Source organism: Gavia stellata, chromosome 1, assembly GCF_030936135.1.
Source record: "Gavia stellata isolate bGavSte3 chromosome 1, bGavSte3.hap2, whole genome shotgun sequence".
Lineage (NCBI taxonomy): Eukaryota > Metazoa > Chordata > Aves > Gaviiformes > Gaviidae > Gavia > Gavia stellata.
Genome location: NC_082594.1, coordinates 86531142 through 86550947, shown reverse-complemented (window position 1 = coordinate 86550947; position 19806 = coordinate 86531142). Strand labels below are relative to the sequence as shown.

The 19806-nt window shown below is 39.5% G+C and overlaps 1 protein-coding gene across 1 annotated transcript in view; it reads left to right on the top strand.

Moving 5' to 3' along the window:
• Positions 1-19436, top strand: part of MAP7D2 (MAP7 domain containing 2) — an 83840-nt gene extending 64404 nt beyond the window's left edge. The window contains 11 exon segments of the mRNA XM_059817209.1: positions 247-395; positions 3920-4047; positions 12176-12408; positions 12790-12916; positions 14171-14375; positions 14521-14625; positions 15941-15994; positions 16645-16723; positions 17446-17632; positions 18531-18810; positions 19406-19436. Coding sequence (XP_059673192.1) covers positions 247-395; positions 3920-4047; positions 12176-12408; positions 12790-12916; positions 14171-14375; positions 14521-14625; positions 15941-15994; positions 16645-16723; positions 17446-17632; positions 18531-18780 — 1517 coding nt within the window. The 3' untranslated portion in view covers positions 18781-18810; positions 19406-19436.
• Positions 19437-19806: the final 370 nt, after the last annotated feature.

Below are 19806 nucleotides of genomic sequence, written 5' to 3'. Positions count from 1 at the left end.
AGAGGGATATTTTAGAGATAATTAAAAAAAAAATTAAAATCCTGTAAAACATTACTTTTAGTTGAGGCATTTTTAGTAAATGTGGAGCCATATTGAATGTGCTATATAATGTGATATTTTAAAATACTTTTAAAAAAACCTTGAAAACTACCTTTGAACATTATAACATAAAAGTATGCTGTTCTCTCCTTTACTTCCTCTGTCTGTGCTCCCTTTTGCTCTTGCTATTGTACTATAACTCTTTAGTATTCCATATCTGTCCTCGTGTAGCACCAGCTAGTCCTCTTAAATCTCCCTACAAGCCTTCCCCCACCCGAAGCACTGACAGAAAGAAGGCAACTTCACCCTCCACTTCCGATGCCATGAAAGGGGCGGCTGCAGCTGAAGTTACTCAGGTGGGTTTGCAATGGTTTTGATTTCACTTCTAGGTAAACTGATATGGCTTCTGGTTGTTATCTTTCCCTTTACATTCATAAAAATAAAGTGCTGCCCCTGTTGTAAGAAAAAGCAGTAAGAAAGTAAGCCTTGCATGCATCTATTGCTTTCATGCTCCTGTTTAGCAGCATTTTATTATCTTCCTCCTCCTGGGAATAGATGTTGAGCGCTGGTATTTGGAACAGCAACACCTTTATTTTCAGGGAACTTAGACTTCTGGCGCTGATGTATGTTTCTGGACTTGCCTGTAACTTCTGGGAACGGGGATGACAAATAGGTTCTTTCTACTGAGTATGACTATCCAGTCTTGCTGGTTAATTAGCAAGCTTCACATATTTTGGAAACATGCCAAGTGTATTGACAACGCCTCTGTTTTATACCAATTGCTTAACTCTTTCTGGGGACGTTTTTAATGCTGTTTGCTTAAAAGACGCATTATTGATCCACTGTAGTTTCCAGAAAAGCAAAGGCAAGTCATTCACCTTCACTGAGTCTGCACAATGTAAGACATGTTTTAAAAAATTCATGCTAGGGCTGTAAAATTCACATAAGGTCCTGTGTCTTGTCATAGTTAATAGTAGGGGGATTCATGCCATCTAAATTAGATGCAAGTGGAGGACCAAAGCTGGGAGCTAAAGATTTCTGTAGTGTCTGTCTTAGGTGTGATTCACAGTGTTACATCCAGCAGCATTGCTGCAAGATCATAGAATCATAGAATAGTTTGGGTTGGAAGAGACCTTTAAAGGTCATCTAGTGCAACCCCCCTGCAATGAGCAGGGACATCTTCAATTCAATCAGGTTGCTCAGAGCCCCGTCCAACCTGACCTTGAATGTTTCTGGGGATGGGGCATCTACCACCTCTCTGGGCAACTTGTTCCACTGTTTCACCACCCTCGTAGTAAAAAATTTCTTCCTTATATCTAGTCTGAACCTACCCTCTTTTAGTTTAAAACCATTACCCCTTGGCCTATCGCAACAGGCCCTACTAAAAAGTTTGGCCCCATCTTTCTTAGAGGCCCCCTTTAAGTATTGAAAGGCCTCAACAAGGTCTTCCTGGAGCCTTCTCTTCTGCAGGCTGAACAACCCCAGCTCTCAGCCTTTCCTCATCGGAGAGGTGTTCCAGCCTTCTGACCATTTTTGTGGCCTTCCTCTGGACCCGCTCCAACAGGTCCGTGTCTTTCCTGTGCTGAGGACTCCAGAGCCGGACGCAGTACTCCTGGTGGGGTCTCACCAAAGTGGAGTAGGGGGGCAGAATCACCTCCCTCGACCTGCTGGTCACAGTTCTTTTGATGCAGCCCAGGATACAGTTGGCTTTCTGGGCTGCGAGTGCACATTACTGGCTCATGTCCAGCTTTTCATCCACCAGTACCCCCAAGCCCTTCTCCGCAGGGCTGCTCTCAATCCCTTCATCGCCCAGCCTGTGTTGATAGCAGGGGTTGCCCTGACCCAGGTGCAGGACCTTGCACTTGGCCTTGTTGAACCTCATGAGGTTCACATGGGTCCACTTCTCAAGCTTGTCCAGGTCCTTCTGGATGGCATCCCATCCCTCAGGCATGTCAACTGCACCACTCAGCTTGCTGTTGTCTGCAAATTTGCTGAGGGTGTGCTCGATCCCACTGTCAAATGTCATTGATGAAGGTATTAAACAGTACTGGTCCCATTACGGACCCCCAAGGGACACCACTTGTCACCAATCTCCATCTGGACATTGAGCCATTGACCACAACTCTCTGGATGTGACCATCCAGCCAATTCCTCATCCACCGAACAGTCCATCCATCAAATCCGTATCTCTCCAATTTAGAGAGAAGGATGTTGTGGAGGACCGTGTCAAAGGCCTTACAGAAGTCCAGGGGGATGACATCCGTAGCTCTTCCCTTGTCCACTGACGTAGTCACTCCATCATAGAAGGCCACTAGGTTGGTCAGGCAAGACTTGCCCTTGGTGAAGCCATGCTGGCTGTCTCGAATCACCTCCCTGTCCTCCATGTGCCTTAGCATAGCTTCTGGGAGGATCTGTTCCATGACCTTCCCAGGCACGGAGGTGAGGCTGACAGGTCAGTAGTTCCCAGGGTCCTCCTTTCTACCCTTTTTAAAAATGGGTGCCATGTTTCCCTTTTTCCAGTTATCGGGGACTTCCCCTGACTGCCATGACTTTTCAAGTATCATGGAGAGTGGCTTGGCAACTACATCAGCCAATTCCCTCGGGATTCTGGGATACATCTCGTAAGGTCCCATAGACTTGCTTATGTTCAGGTTCCTCAGGTGGTCACGAACCTGATATTCTCTTACAGTGGGAGGCACAGTGCCTGCCTTGCAGTCCATGTGCTTGAGAGGTGTGGGAAGAGACATTGCCAGTGAAGACTGAGGCAAAAAAGTTGTTGAGTACCTCAGCCTTCTCTTCAGCTGTTGTTATGAGTTTGCCCGTTCTGTTCATCAGAGCAGGGTACACTTTCTTTGACCTTCCTTTTCTGGCTAACATACCTATAGAAGCCCTTCTTACTATTCTTTGTGTCCCTTGTCCCATGCCTTGGCCTTCCTGACCCTGTCCCTGCGCAACCGGGCAGCATCCCTATGCTCTTTCCAGGATACCTGTCCCTGCTTCCACTGCCTGTGCATTTCCTTCTTGCCCTTCAGTTTGACCAGCAGGTCTTGACTCACCCATGCTGGTCTCTTGCCTTCCTTCCCCAGTTTCTTACACCTGGGGATCAAGAGCTCTTGTGCTCTATGGAAAGCATCCTTAAGGATGTGGCAGCTCTGTTCTGCTCCCTTGTCCCTGAGGGCGGTTTCCCAGCGGGTCCTATTGACTAACTCCTTGAACAGGTGGAATTTCGCTTTCCTAAAATGTGGGGTCCTGACTTTACTCTTCACCTGACCCGTATTCCTCAGGACTGGGAACCCCACGAGTGCATGATCACTGCAGCCCAGGCTGCCTCCAATCTTGATGTCACCAATTAGCTCTCTTGCACTGGTGACCAATGGGTCCAGTATCTCATCCCCTGTGGTACAGTTGTCTATTACCTGGCTTAAGAAGTTATCCTCAGTCCAGGAGTCTCTTCATTGCCTGCAGCTTGCCATGCTACTTTTCCAGCAGATGCTGCAGTAGGTGAAGTTGCCCAGCAGGACAAGAGCCTGTGAGATGCCTGGGTGCGCTACTGACCATGTCTTAAGAAGCATTGCAGGAGCATATAGATGATTTTGAAAACTCCACCCAGTATCACCATCCCTCCCAAGAACTCTTTGAGAGGCTCTGATGTGGTGTTACCTGCTACTTGTATACAATGTCCATGCAAGACATGGTTGGGTTTTTTTATGTCTATTTAAAATAAAAAACTATGCACCTCAGTTGTAAGCTGGTGTTTAAAAAACTTTAATCTTAAATTTATGTTACACAAATCTGTTTATATGCCATCTTGTTAATAAAACTAATGCATTTTTGATGTGTTGGTCGTAATTATGGAAACTAAAATGAACTGTTCTTCTAGACTGAGAAGATAAAGAAAGAGAAGCGGCCCACAACACCTAGTTCATCATCTGGTATGGGATCTCCTCTAAGAAGGTCTGATTCTCCTGCTGCCATGTCTAGAAGATCTGCATCACCTGCGACACCTAAGTATGTGTTTCTTATTAGGGGTCTAATGTGCTGTGAGCTTCTTGTTACCTACAGAGGAGACATAGATTCTTGAGGAACTTACTTTTGAAGTGTTGTATAAAATCTAGTTAATTGTAGTTATACATACACATAAATACAGATGGAAAGAGAAGGGGAGAGAGATGTAGATGAACAGATAAAATATATGTAAAATTGTGTTAGTGGTCGCTAGAGACACTTCTCTGCCTTTTCTGTCTTTTGAAATTATCACGGTGCATTTCATAATTCGTGTGAAATTTTATTTTACATTTATTTTTAAAAATTTTTTTGTTTTATTTGGTTTTGAAGAAACTCTGCCTAATGTGAAGAAATGCACAGAACATTTAAAATATGCATTTCCTATTGCTGGCATGACCATCTGGTTCCATAAATATACTTAGCTATGCATCATCTAAAAAATTGGTTTTAATCTTTGTTTATTTGTAGACCTCTGTGGGTTTGTTTCTGTGGTGGGTTGACCTTGACTGGATGCCAGGTGCCCACCAAGCCACCTTATCCCTCTCCTCCTAAGCAGGATGGTGGGGGCAGGGTAGGAAAATAAGATTAAAAAAAACTTGTGGGTCAAGATAAAAGCAGTTTAACAAAGCAAAAGCAAAGGCCACATGTGGAAACAAAGGAAAACAAAAATTTATTCTCTGCTTCCCATCAGCAGTCAATGTCCAGCCACTTCCTGGGAAGTAGGGCTTCAGTACGCATAGCCGTTGCTCCAGAAGACAAACATTATAAAAATGAATGCTGCTCTTCCTCCTCCTTTCTCTTAGCTTTTATTGCTGAGCAGATGTCATATGGTATGGAATATCCCTTTGGTCAGTTTGGGTCAGCTGTCCTGGCTATGTTCCTTCCCAAGATCTTGCCCACCCTCCAGCCTATTGGTAATGGAGGAATGTTGGAGAGACAGCCTTGATGCCTTGCGAGCACTGCTAAGCAGTAGCTAAAACACTGGTGTGTTATCAACAGCTTTCTAGCTACCAATACAAAGGACAGCACTATGAGAGCTGCTATAGGGAAAATTAACTCCATCTCAGCCAGACCCAACACAGTTGCCTTTTGTTGTTGGGTTTTTTTCATGCAGAGTTGTGGACCTATAGCATATCTGGGCTTACTAGCAATTGAGTTGCTTTTCTTAGTTGTCTTTTGCAGACACTCAAAACTGTAGTCCATGTACCACAGCTTGCAACTCACAAGTCTAAGCAAGTGTGTCTTCAGCTTTCTTAGAACAGGATATTAAGTCTGGCTCAAATGCAGCAGTATGCTAAAGTAGTCATGGTCTACAGTAGTTACCTGATTTTTTTTTTTTTCAGTTGGTTGTTTTTTTCCCCCTAGACCCTGTTCATGGGTCCCCCTTCTGTCTTGAAAATTATCTCCTTTTTGTCTGATTTTATTTACTTATTTTTTTAATCTGAACCCGGCCATATTCTGAACCAGTCTTGATGATCCCCTTTCTGACAAATTTCTTCCACTTCAAAAACTAGCTGGTGTTCCTTTTCTGTTTTAGCTCTGAGTGCCTAGCCCTTTAACAGAGGATGATTTTGTGTGTGAATCTGGTGTTAGACAAAATACAGGAAACCATCTGACTCTGGGCATTCTTTCTGTTTTAAACATCTCCTTGCATGCACCTGGGAAATTGCAATTCTTGGTTCATATTATAGGGCCACAAATTCTCAAACTTTCAATATTATATATATGTTGTCAGATTCTGAACTATGTAAATTTTGTAAAGAATGGAACGATATGAAATGTTGATGACAATCAGCTTTTTTCATTACAATTTTGAGCAGATCATTGTCTATTGGCACTCCAAAATGTGCAGAGAAAAGTTTGAGCTCTAGAAATGTATATTATTCTGTAAGTTGCTGATATTCCCTGTTGCAAATGCATCTTTCAGTTCAGTCAGCCAGTATAAAAGACATACCAAGAGATGTATTTAGTTAAGCAGAATGATTGGTGGGAAATGGATTGCGGAGAGTGAAGCACTTCTTAATGGGCAGACATTGAAAAGGTTGGTATAGCTCATCATAGAGACATCTGAGGGGGGGAAAAAAAGCTTTTGTGAAAAAAACCAGATGTTTAGTGCTTCATGAAAAAAAGTATGCCCAGTCTTAATTTGTAGCACTGATTTCCATAAAATGTTAGGCAAAGATGGAGACTTTTTCCCAGAGGTGCAAATTATAAGAATGTTTTTATAGTAAAATGTTTTCATGCCTACAAGGAATATAAACTACTGTTTTTAAAGGAAGAAGCAGATGCTTTAAGGAGTAATTAAGAAGCCTACTGGTGGGTTTCTCTGTGATTGTGAGCCACAGTAGCTATCCCCTTTTTTCTTTTTTCCTCCCTCTTCCCCGAGAATCTGGTTCTGCCCACTGCTAGAAATGTATTACTGAGCATTTAAGCTTAACATGGTCCAATTAGAACACCCTCCCTGATCTTATGAGAGATACAGTAAATACAGTTTAAATCTATGTTTGTTACTGATTGCAGAAAGACGGTTCTGCTTCAGCACTCTCAAAACTTCCCCTCAGAAATTTAAAATAAAATAAAAAAAGGCATCCTGATGACCATATTATATTATTAAATAAAGATATGTGTTTCTTCATACAACTCAAATGTCAGGTAACGATCTGGCTGGTCAGTGGGTTTAAATTTAGGCAGTCAGGCTTTTGGAACCTTCCTTTAAGTTGTATAATCTCATCTTTTCATTTAAAATTAACTTTGGACCTTAAGTGTAATTTTAATGTGACTTAAATATATAGACAAATATTCATTCTCCTTGCAAACCTGACAATCTTTTACAAGTTTAATCTTTCTCCTTCCAGCATACCATATGGCCAAAAAAATACTCTAGAAGAAGTAAGAATACAGCATTAGTAGTTAGTGATCCTGCATAGCACCTTAACTTTGAAAGCTGTTGAGGAAAGAATCAAGTATGGCCAGTGATTTAGATGATAATTAGCTGTATGCATTTTTCTTCTTAAAAGTATGTGACTTGACATTCAAGTTTTCCTTGGTATTGTTCTAGTTGCTAGTTCTTCACAGTTGTCATCTTGGTTTGTGAGTGGTAGTTGCTTGTCTTCTTTATATGTTATTTTGTTATTTATTAACTAAAAAGCTGCTTTTATCATGGTAAAGTAACTGAAACAGGTTCAAACTAGACAACAGAACTTCAACCTAAAGAGAGACAGCGATTGATGGTGGAATAAATTTGCAGTAATTACATAAATAAAATAGAATGTTTGAACGTGCAAGTTTTACCAAGACAGCAAAAAAGATCAGCCCAAAACATAAAGTCCAAGACAAAATGAGTGAACAAATATGGAGCTAAAAAGGAAAAAAGGGGGAAAAACGTAAAAACATGTTGAGCAGTAATTAAAATAAAGGAAGTAATTGAAAGCTTGAAGATATTTGAAAAAGTAAATATTTCAAGAAATGTCACACAAGAAAGAAACCCAAAACTATTGCTTTGAATCCAGTGTGGATCAGTTGACAAAGATGGAAGTTAATGGATTAGAGTGCTGGGATAATTGACAAATTATCTTTTATTTTTACAGTTTCTATTGGATATTGATTGTGTAAAGTGCTTCTGTTCCTCAGATCTTTCACAAGATCAATAATACCAGGGTTTTCGGTAAATTTCTTTTGATGCTTTGTCTTCAAAGATCTATACGTTAATCGGTTTATTCTTGCAGTAGCCCTCAGAGGATAGGTAAGTGTCCTATCTTACAGATTGGCAAAGCAATAAAGCCTGTGCCCTTCACATGTCTTTGGGTAAATAGTCCCTTTGAAATCAATGGGACCTGACTGAATCGAGGAGGTAGGATTTAGTTTTAAGTGTCTTCAGATAAGCCATAGTATAAGCCAGTGAATAAAAATCGGAAGCTCTGACAAGCCTCTATGGTTCATTTCCATTTCACAGTCTGTGTCACTATCCTTTGCTCACGGTTTCACTAACTGAACCCGTAACTTGGTGGTTCTTTTCGGCAACATCCCACTGCAGCCATTGGGACACACTTTGATGTCAGAAATGCACATGCTCAATCAAATTACAGAAAACTGATGAAATATGAACCTAGAGTAGTACAAAAAAGACCAAATTCTTAAGAGTTTTAAAATGACCTATTAGAAAGTTGTCTGTGTGTGGTGAATTCATCACAGAAGTAGCTTCTATGAGCTGCAGTGACCTAGTTTTAGATTTTATTTGATCTCTGCTACATTTACTACTCTTGATCTTTGTTTTGCCTTGGAAAGATAAACACAATGGGTAGAATGTTGGATCAAGACTATTTTGAGGGGTTTTTTTCAGCAGCTAGCTAGAGAATAGGCCAATTCAGGATTTTGAAAACATCTGTGATAATGCAGCTACATTAAGAAATGTAAAAGAGAAAAGAATCTGTCTCTGCCTGGAAAAGATCAAAACTAAGAGTGAAAGAAAACTGCTTTTGAGAAAATATCATAGATAGCAGAGCAAAAATATCAGAACCCAGGAATAGCTTGTGATCAGAGCAATCTCAGAAAGCGGGCTTGAGAACATGCAAGTCCTTGGTGTGGTTGCAGCAGAGCTTTTGTTGAATTAATAGGGAGATAAGGGAAAAAAATAATGCAGCTCTGGCATTGCTGCAGATTTCTGATTTAAAGTCAGCTTTCTGAACTGCTGTAACCGATGACCTGTCATGTACCTGGCTTTTCAAGAAAGCATGCTGCTCTCTCCCATGCTGTTTATGAACAAAATTGGATGTGACCTCTGACTCATGTGTGCTACATGTACTTTATTTTCTATGCTTAGCAAAAGTAAGCTCAGAACCCCTCTTGTGCTCTTCCTGAGACATTCTTCTGCAGTATGGGCTATGCCTCTTTTAATTAAATAAAAGCCATTGTAATTTAAGGACCCGTGGATCCTCAGACCTGATGGAGGTTCTTGCAGTGCATCTGGGGGTCATGATGAGAATGGCTTTTTACAAGCTGCTGCCCCCGTGTCAACACAGGGTGGTTAGGTGGGAAAATTAAGACTTTCTGGACGGAGGAAGATGCTTCCTGTACTCCTGTATTGCCCTGTAAAATCTGGTGACTGAGATGAGCCAACTATCAGACAACTAACATGCTACCACTTCTTGGATGTTGGGGAGTTGTCTTAATTCTCTGATCCTCATCAGGCACACTTCTGTGTTCCCATGTTCTTACCAGGGTTTCATTACACCCCTTTCCTTTTTGCCCAAGGCAAAATTAAAACATTTTTTAAACCTAAGCAGACACCTATGCAATCTTTTATACATTTTTCCCTTAATAATCCCATTTTTCTGTCTTCACAGTCAAGTTTGGTCCTTTCTGGTAAAAAGTAGCATAATGTAAATACTACTAGAAGGAGTGGTTTTTTTCCAGTAACAATTCTGCCTATGTCTAGGAATGTTAAAGATCCTAAGTTGACAATGTGTTTTAAATACAAGGGGGAAAACAGTGTTCTTTTAATACTTTCTACTGGCATCTAATAAATGATTTAAAATTTCTGAAAAAATATTCTTATTCCCGATGGGCTTTCTCAGCTTTTCACTCCTCACACTACATTGTTGTCATCTTTGCAGTAATCAGTCTTTTATATGCTTCTCCCTTTCAGTTGCTTTAAAACAAGCAAAGCCATACTTGTTTCTTGTTCTTCCCACCAAAGAGCTGTAAGAAAAAAATTTCTGTAGGTCTAAAAGTTCAAAGATGCATTACTTGAATAATAGATACAGCACATGTTTCTAGTCCAACAGGTACGTTGTGCAGCCAGTCTGCTGTAGTTCCTATGCAGTGCAAGATACATAGCTCTCATGACTAGACTCCTTCCTACCAACCTCTTTAATTGGATTGTCATGTCTTTATTAGAGAACAATTACTTCTGTGCTAATACTGAAAATGACTCAGCCTTAGTTATGTGACTGTTTTGCTCCTCCTGTCACAACAAGTTAAATAAAAAGCATTGCAAGGAATGTGTGGTAAAGCTGAAAATGTAAACCAAAGACAGCAAGAAGGGACTATGCTTTGACGAAGTGTCTGCTTAGCAAGAACCATTCTCTGTGCTGCAGAGAAGCATAGGAAAGGTTGTTTGCTTTTTATTTACACATTGTATTTTTGAGATGCAGTTGGAAATTACTGTAATGGTGAGGCACATAAGATGTATGTATGTAGGTGGAGCCTTGAAATCTCTGCCTTTGTCTTTAGGAGGACCTGGGAATCTATCTATATCCTAAAGAGAAAACTAAAGACAATGCTAAAACCAGATTTGGTCAACACCAACCAATCTCATTGGCTTCTCCCATTGCTGTTTTTTACAAGAGCTGGAAACAGACTTGCCTGTCCACATCTTCCAAAGGCTGTTTCTGTCAGGGAGCAGCAGGAGCAGGCTGCCCTGCAAGGCAGGGTGAGCCAGGAGCCATGGGTGGCAGCAGGGCAGACAAGGACAGGGACCTCACCCACAGTACCCCATCCCACAGCAGACAAAATAAGTGACCAGGGCATGTCTGGTGATGGTGATAGGGTCAGCCAAGAGTCCAGTGATAACCAGCAAAGGCCTTAATGAGGCAGGTCCAAGGACAAGCCAGGACATCAGGTGAGGATCCACAGGTTAGGAGGCCAGGTACTGGTGCACCTGCAGCTTGGCTTGGGCAAAGACCTGAGCTGACAGATTGCTCCTAGGCCTATGGGCAGAGGGTACCTGAGCTGAACTTCAAATTTAGTTGGGTGCTACTGTTCAACCAGCCCAAGGGGTTTTTGGAGTCTGTGATGGCTCTTCAGTGGGAATAAGAGAGTATGGGTGGTGCAATACTCTGCAGTCTTTTCCTCCCCACAAATTGGGCAGCTCTGAATGAGCTGCCTATATTCTGGTGTCTGAACTTCTTTCACATGCAGCGTAATACGTTAGAAAAGAACCCTTTCTTCTCCTGACTTCTTGAATTGGGGGTGGGGGGGGCGGGGGGAGTTGAAAGACATTTAATTTCTGTTTGCTCTGTAATGCAAATGCTGTTCTGGTTATAATAGTCTCTGGCCACACAATACTATAGTTACATCTATACAAGTCTTTCCACTCCAGTCCATTAATTTTCAGCCATTGTCCATGTTTTTCATGCTTGTGGTCTGCCAGAATGAGTGTGTAGTCCAGAAAACATGTAGTATATGAAACTATATTGTGTAGATGAAAAAAGTGATAAGGGATAATACATTTATGTCATAATTGCATACCCATGAGGAAGGTTAAAACTACATGTGTAATGTTTGCTTTAATGTAGGATTATTTCTTCTAAGGCGACTCACATAAATCATTATTTTAAGATTGTGATCTCTTTACTTCCATACCAGTCAGTCACACAGCCCAACCTTTCTTGATGTTACAAGCAGTTAGTGCTAGTTACTCGTGTTATGTAAATAATGAATGGTGTTTGTGTGTCATTTTAAGTTTCCTCGTAATCTGTTCTCTTCAGTGTGCACATGTTTTGAGTGAATATCAAGTATCTTTTCCCTTCTGCTTTCCCAGAGATGACTTCAAGGTCAAGATGACCTAAAGTATGCAACAGCCAAATGAGCCATCGGCTGCATTGCTGCTGTGCCTTGCTATCACAAGTGCAGCCATGTAAAAGGTTGTAGGGCCTGTGAGTTTTAAGCCTTGAGTCTGTTGTGTTGGCGTTGATTAAAATGCTAACTGAAACAGTGGAGCTGACTGTACAATGGTTTGGTCAGTTCTGTCTCTTTGTGGTGCTCAGCTTTACCTTGGTATATACTTATATTTGGTGCTATTTTAGAAAATCAGATACTGTTTTTGAGAAAGCTGTATTCAGATGAAAGCAACACAGTGTAACTCATTATAATTGCTGTAGAGAGAAAGCAGCCATAGCTTTGCTTTACATGTTGAGATGGACTACTGAATACAGTAATGTTGAAAAAATTGTTATGAAATGGTCATTATGAAAATTATTTGGTTTAGGTAGTACATGATGTAATATCCTTTTCCTACAACTTGGACAGTATTATTGGTCTCTTTTTATTTTTATATATATATAAAAAGACAGAACTTGATTTCAAGTTACATAATGAATGGCCTGTTTTGATTTTTGTTTTCACTCATCAGGACAGTAGCAAAGACTTATCCTCAGTCTCCTAAAAATGCCAAACAATATCCAGCTTCTCCTGTGAAGCATCGTGCTACTTCTAATCTCAACCAGGAAACTCCTAAAAAGAAAGCAGACAAGGAGAAAGAAAATGTCAGTCATCAAAAATCCCCGGGAACACGCACTGATGAGGCAGGCCAGGTAGCTTCTGAGAAGCATGTGCCTTCTGCAGGGAAGACTGAAAACAGTGAAGGTGAGTCTTACTGCAAGAATAAATCACAAGGTATCAAGGGTCCATGAGCCTTTTAAACAGTGATGATCTGTCCTATTAATGAAGCTGCTCAGTCATGGGTCTATGAGAATGTGTAAAGGTACACACTAGAACCAGTAAATGTATAGTTTTCACCAGAGTTACCCATGTATGAAAAACACTTGTTAATAAGGATGTGAAAATGTTGAAATCCAAGGATGCCCTTAATCCCATATTTTTTCTGCTGAAAATGCTGATGCATGCTTTTGAAAAGTATGTCATGCCAGTGTGAACCAGGCCCATTTTAGACTCTATTCGTGTGTGGAAGTGCTGGGCACTCTCAGTTCCCTGCCTAACTTTCCACCCTTGATTGTCTTCTCCCAGGGAGGATCACGGCAGGAACAACTGATGCAGAAGAAGCCTCAAAAATTCTAGCTGAAAAAAGACGACAGGCCCGCCTGCAAAAAGAACAAGAAGAAAGGGAGAGACAGGAAAGAGAAGAACGGGAGAGGTATCTTTGTTGATTTGTGAAAATTACTGCCTAATAATTTAACCTGTATTATTGAAGATGCTTGAAACTGTGGTGGTTTTAGAATCAAAGTGGGATCTTACATGTAAGTGTTAATTTCTTTCAATTTGGACCCGTAATTCATTAGTGTCTTCTGCAGTCTTTATGACTAGTGAAGTTAGAAAAATAATAATTTGGCCTCTTTAAAAAGCCTGAAGAAACTGTTACTCATCCAAATGCTTCAGGTACGTTCACACTGCAGTGTGGACGTACCTGAAGTATTTTATTTAGTAAAAAAATATTTGAGGCAGTTTTAAATGAGCTAGTTCATGTAGAAGAAAGTCTTGCAGTAGTAGTATATGCCTTAAATGGCAAGGCTTGTACCCTTCAACAAATTAACCTGAAGCTTATCTCCCTGCCCTCCCTGTTGTAGGCAGTTGAAGGCTTTAAGAGTGTGGGCACAGCGAAGGTTGCTGTGTGTAAGCGGTGAAATTCTGGCTCTGTTCTGGGAGCAAGCTTTTAGTTGTTCTGCATATTGGATGCTGGTTGCAAGTGTAAACAAATCATGCCCTTCTTTCAAGCCCCTAATATTAAATCACTAACTCTGCATGTCTAAATTCAACTTTGTCTGGTTTTATTGAAAACATGGGGGGGAGGGGAAATCTGGAAATATTTCCTGAATCCCTGATATGTAAGGATAAGAATGATCAGTTGTCAAAGAAGCTCTTGAATGTGGTGTCAAAGGAGCATGATGTCCCTGAGTGGGCCAGGGAACAACACAGGTGAAAATTAGACCTACTCTTTCTAGTGTACCACTGTGTTTTGTGGACTTTGTTTGCTGCTACTTAACCAATCTGTTTATCTTTGGCTGAAACGAAGGAAAAAAGTACTTGCTTGTTTGTAGAGACCAGTATTCTAGGTGTGAAGTACAGGGGAAGAGGGATGTTTTTATTGTTGAAGCTGTAATTGAAATTAGAATGGAAATGTTTTCTTTTCTTTTACATCCTTTTTTTTTTAAAGTAAAATTATAATTTCTAGGAAATATTTTAGGCAGTGAAAATAAGATTAGAATAAAAGTTTGACAGCAGCCTGAATTCTGGGCATGTGCTCAACCTTTCTGTTGTATCTTGGCATTTTTCATGAAAATGTGCGCTGACGCATATATTTTCAGTTACTGCTGATTGTGTGCCATACATACAATAGGATTCACGCTAAACAAGGTGAAACCTTTAAAACATACTGTAATATTTTTTGCAGGCTTGAAAGAGAAGAACAGAAAAGAAAGGCAGAAGAAGAAAGACTTCGTCTAGAGGAAGAGGCTCGTAAAAAGGAGGAAGAAAGAAAATGTGAAGAAGCAGCAGCTAGAAAAAAGGCAGAAGAGGAAGCCAGGAGAAGAGCTGAGGAAGAACAAATGCTAAAAGCAAAGCAAGAAAAAGAGCTCCAAGCCAAACTTGAGAAACAGGTAACCATCTCAAACACAAACGTGAAACGTCATATACACATATATGTATATTTGTATATATATTAAAAAAAATACGTACTTTATAGTATCTGGAATCTGCCTGAAATAAATAATGGCCCTATCATATTTTACACATTTTGATTAGAGGGAAGAAGCAGAAATCAAAGCCCGTGAGGCAGCTGAACAACTTCGTCTTGAAAGGGAACAAATCATGCAGCAAATTGAGCAAGAAAGACTGGAGCGGAAGAAGGTAGATATTTGTGTTACATTTGAGATAATTATTTAATTTCTTGTTTAAATACGTAACCCAGGAAGTACCCAATAGCATCTAGAAATAATAATCTGGAGGGATTAGAGATTGATATTTATGCCTAATTTAGTATTTGCTACTTGCATGTTAGGGGATAGTGGACATCAAAATTTGTAACAAAGTGGAATTGCCTAAGGCAAACGACTTCCTACTAGGCACTGAACAAACACAGAATTAGCCTCTACCCACAAAGTTAAATGCCTGAGACAAACAGGCAATGGCATGCCAAGGCAAACATCGATTGCCACCCAGTCCAGGACATCACAGACTATTGGGGAACATGAGTGACTGTTTTAAAACTTACTCAACAAAAGCTCCATGTCATTAATTGAGAAAGTTAATGTGATTAACAAACAGGTTTTCTCCCATCTGTCATGTCTCTGGTTGCATTATGCAAAGGCAGCAGGGCTGTCTGGCCACTACTGCACAAGGAAATGGCTGGAGCTGCATAACTTAGCTTTATCTGCAGCTCTGTGGCAGGAAAGAGAGAACAACTGCAGAGCTGCAGAACCTTTGTCTTGGTTATAAAAGGTCGTCTTTCCATATATGTTGTTCCAATATGTTATTTTTAACTGTTTACCACTGAGCTGGAGGCATGTTGCAGATTAGAATACCAAACCAAAGTGTCTTTAAATCTGAAATAGTTTCCTTTCACACAGTAGTGCAAACAGACAAGGTTTGTTGGGAGGGTTTTTTTAACGAACAAAGAAGAAGAAAAAAGTTTTTTAGGGTAATGCCTACACATATCCAGCAAGAATAACTTCAGATATTTCATTTTGCTCTTCCATTCCAAAAAGCCTAACTATTTTTAAAGGAACTATTTGGAGATAGTTGGAAAAGCAACTAAAATAATAATTAAAATAATATTATTAAGTATTTAAATTAAGTATTTCAATAAATTTATTTAAATATTATTTAAATAATAAGAAAATAATATCTGTTGGTTTTATATAAACATCTTGTTGCAGAGCTGAGCACAACTCACAACTGCAAACACCTGGTATTAAAATGTTTGTCTCTAAATTGCATCTACTGAGAAAGTCATGTTCTGTGAGACTGAGATGTGAAAGCCAGCTCCCAGGTGTTTTCTCTCTTGTTTTGTTTATTTTTCTTATTTATTCTCCCTTTTTCAAGACAGGCAGGGTCATGACAGTAGAGAAAAGTTTTTTCTTTTTGTCTTTTTTTCCTCCTTTCTCAATCTCTTGTTTAAATATTCTGTCTGCCTTCTCATCCTCTGATGTATTTTGATTTCTAGAGGATAGATGAAATAATGAAGAGAACAAGGAGGAGTGAAACACCAGAAATAAAGGTATGAAACAGTGTGTTGTCACAGGGTTTTTCTGTTTTGTTTTATAACCCGTATGTGAAAACTAAACTCTAGAGTAGTTCCATGTTAGTAGGTATACTCAGGTACACTCTACACCAAATTTTAGTCGCGTTTTGAACTGAGAATGACTCTTGCCATGTCACAGTTATTGTTGTCACTGCTACACAGACAGTTTTATGCAACTGTTGCAACCTGTAACAACAGCCCACTCCTGGATGCTGGAGCTGTAATGTTTGCTGCTGTCATGTATCTTCTGCTTTCTACCAGCCAGTGAATTAGTTAATGAGCTCTCAGTGTTAAGCCTGCCAGGAATGTAGGATTGAAAACAAGGCAATTTTGTCCAGTTAAGAAATGACAGAGAGTCAAGTTTTCACTTCTATCCTAAGTTTTCTACTACGGAAACTGTTTCTTCAGTTACTTTCAGAGAATGTTTTCTTTTTGAAGTAAAAAAAAAATAAAAATAAAAAAAAATCCTATGCCTAATTAAAAGGGGAAAAAAAAAATCCTCTCTTGCTATTGATGACCTTTGACCACCCCATGGCCCTGGGCAGTCTCACAAGTTTTGAGTCCAATCAGTTCCATGAAGGTTATAGTCCTTCATCTAATACAGTTGACTTATTACTCGATTACAGAAGGAAGAGCCAAAACTGGAGGTACCATCAACTTTGAATGTGGAAAAGCAACCAAAGGCCCTTGTTCTCAACCAGCCAGGTAAAAATTGCCATATTTTTCTGACTTGTTTACACAGTTAGTTCTTTTCAAAGTTTTGTAATCTCAGACAGAGGAGTGTGTATTATCACAGGTTCTTTGCTTTCATCTCAAAAAGAACAGCCACATTTGCATCAGTGGCAAATGTTAGAAACTGGAGACTCAGCTTTGTTTTGCCACATAAGCAGAAGCAGAAGAAAGTTTTTCCTCCATTTTAGTATCTGACATAGCATTTCTGTAAATGAGAAGGTCCAGTCTGCCAATAGGTTTTGTTGCTGCAATCTGCCTTCGAAATTTGTAGGTAGAAAACTTTTTTGCACACAACGAAGCTTGCAAGATTTTTATAGCATTCCTCTAAATTTTACATTTAATTTGACTTGACGAAAAAAGCATATGTATTTAAAGAATTATTAAAGAAAATATACATATTTGACATTTACCTATATTTTGTTTAGTTCCCCAGGCAAAGGCTTTTAGTATGTGACGTAAAAGGTAATACATTCTCTTCCTGTTTCCTCAAATTTAAAAGAGGTGGCATAAAGAGCAATTTTAAAGTAGAAAAGAGGATTGACAGTACAGTATTATGAGTTATAGATGAAACTGAGTCCTACTGCATTGTCAATCTTCCTTTCTACTCAATCTATAACATAAAAGCATCTGTGATTTTTTTAAACTATTTAAATAAAGAAGTTGCTGCTGTCACAATTTCTAACCTTCTTTTATAGAGATCAATGGATTGGCAACCTGCCTGAAAAATAAAAGCTTAGAAAGTGCCGCCCCTGTAATCCCTTCCCAAGATGTAGTTGCTAATGGACTAAAGTCAGTGCCAGGACTTATTCAGCTGGAAGCTGTTGATGGGAAATCTAACAGCATGGAAGATTCAACAGATGAGGTTCAGTCCATGGATGTGAGGTACAAACCGTATCTAGCAATAGAAATTTTGGAATTCATATTAGACACACAAAGTTTTCTCTTTCATTTGTTAATACTTCACTGCTTTACTTTTCACCTACCCCACAATGTGGCAGTCAGGTGTCTGCTGTAGTGTACTCCACTCCTGTCAAGATGCAAATTGGTTGTTTCAGACAAGAGTCAATAGACCCTCATCTCACTCTCACATATTTGGTGGGGGGAGAGGGCTCTGAAATCCTACAGTCCTTACTTATGGATTCCATACAAGTTTGCCCAAAGCTTTCAGATTGTTCTGTGAAAGTAGCTATGGTAGATATTGTACTGATGTTACCATTTTATTCGTCTCAAGACTGTACAGCTATGAAGCATAAGCTTTTCCCCTTCCATACAAACAGAATAAAGAAAATAATGAATTTAGAATTTTAAGTACTTAACTGGAACAAATGTGTGGAAATCGGTAAATATCTTTGTGTGTATTTAAATACTGTTCGATTTTGATGGAAGGACTTGCAGGAAAGAAGGAAGTTGATAATTTAAGGCTGCTATGAGAAAGCTAGCTCTGAATTTTAAACATGAAATTTTTGGACTGAAGTAACGAGTGATCAGTAAACTAAGTTCAGTAAACTACCACAACTGTGATTTTAGGAGGTGAGTGTTCACATCACACAGCTACCACAAACCTTATCTTTAAGGAATATAGATTAGGTATGACCTTCCATCCTGAACAGGGCAACCTCTTTTTGTTTGGACAGGGACATATTCTAGGCAAAGGCTTGCTGCAGCTGGCCTTAAGATAAGTGGTAGTTCTTGAACAATCAGAAGATTAATTTGATTGCTGCTTAATGGAAAGTTACACACCTCTTATTCTGCATCTTCCTTTCATTTATCTTTCACATAGCCCGGTTTCAAAAGAAGAACTTATCTCTATCCCCGAATATTCACCCATGAATGAACTCATGCCTGGTGTTTCTTTGGACCAAAATGGGACAAGTAATGCCAAGGCTCTTGAAGATCTCTTGGATTTCACAGGCCAAGCTACATACTCCAAGATGTCCAGTGATACCATTAGCCTAGATGACTGTAACAAAAACTTGATTGAGGGATTTAACAGCCCAGGACAAGAAAATACACTTAATTCTATCTGTTGACAACCTCACTTTTCAGCAGAACAGATAAAGGTACAGTATTGTGATAAACATCTTAGATATGATAAATTGCTGTGATTACTTCCGGGCTTCCCAGAAAAATATAGCAGTTGTAAACGGCATATGTGGAGAGAGGAAGAAAGCTGGTCTCTTAGATATTTAAATTCAGCATAATCTTTCATATTTGCAGCTCTTTGTAAATTGGCATCATAGGCAAACTAAGCGTATCATAGCAACTAAAAATATCTGGTAAATGGAAACATTTCCTTTATGCATTCAGAATATAGCGAGAAGAGTTGTTTTTCTCTTAATTAATCCAATACCTTTCCTATAAGTCTTTGGAGCCTATTTGCATGAAGAAAACAGTTAAAAGTGGGGCCAGCCTAGAAAATTGTAGTTATTGTTGCTGCTTACTCTCCTCTGCTGCTGTAAATACTTGCAGCATAGTGTAGAATCACTTATCCTGGAAAGCCTGCATAGTAAAAAAGCATAGTAGGCTTCAGTGGCAGTTTCCAAGTACAATGCTGCAGTCAATTTTTTTGAAAGAGTGTATTCTAAGTTACGAAACTGAGGTCATCTAACTTGCATAGCTGACTTGATTTTCTTCTCTCTCTTGTTTAATTGACAGAGGTAGCAATTTGTGGAGGATATATATCTCTGTGATGCTACCGGCAGTAAAATATGAGCTTGTCACTTGAAAAAGCTTCTGCAGTCCTTGAACACTGGATTTCAAATAATCAGAGCTGAATATAACTTTGTCTTCCCAGGGAATATGTTGAATTGCTGGCTGCTTTTGGTAGCAACCAATGATCTTGATGGATTCAGGGAAGACTGAGTGTGCATTAAGATTTGAGATTTAGCTGCTAATAAAGCACTTACTACTTTTAATTTAAAATTCATCTTAACACTTCACTGTGATTTTTACTTGTGCATTTTATTTTGAAATAATTCTTCCTTAAGCTTTATCATACATCCATTTAGACATATTTTTCTTGTAAATAATGATGAGGTTTGCCCACAGTGCATTGA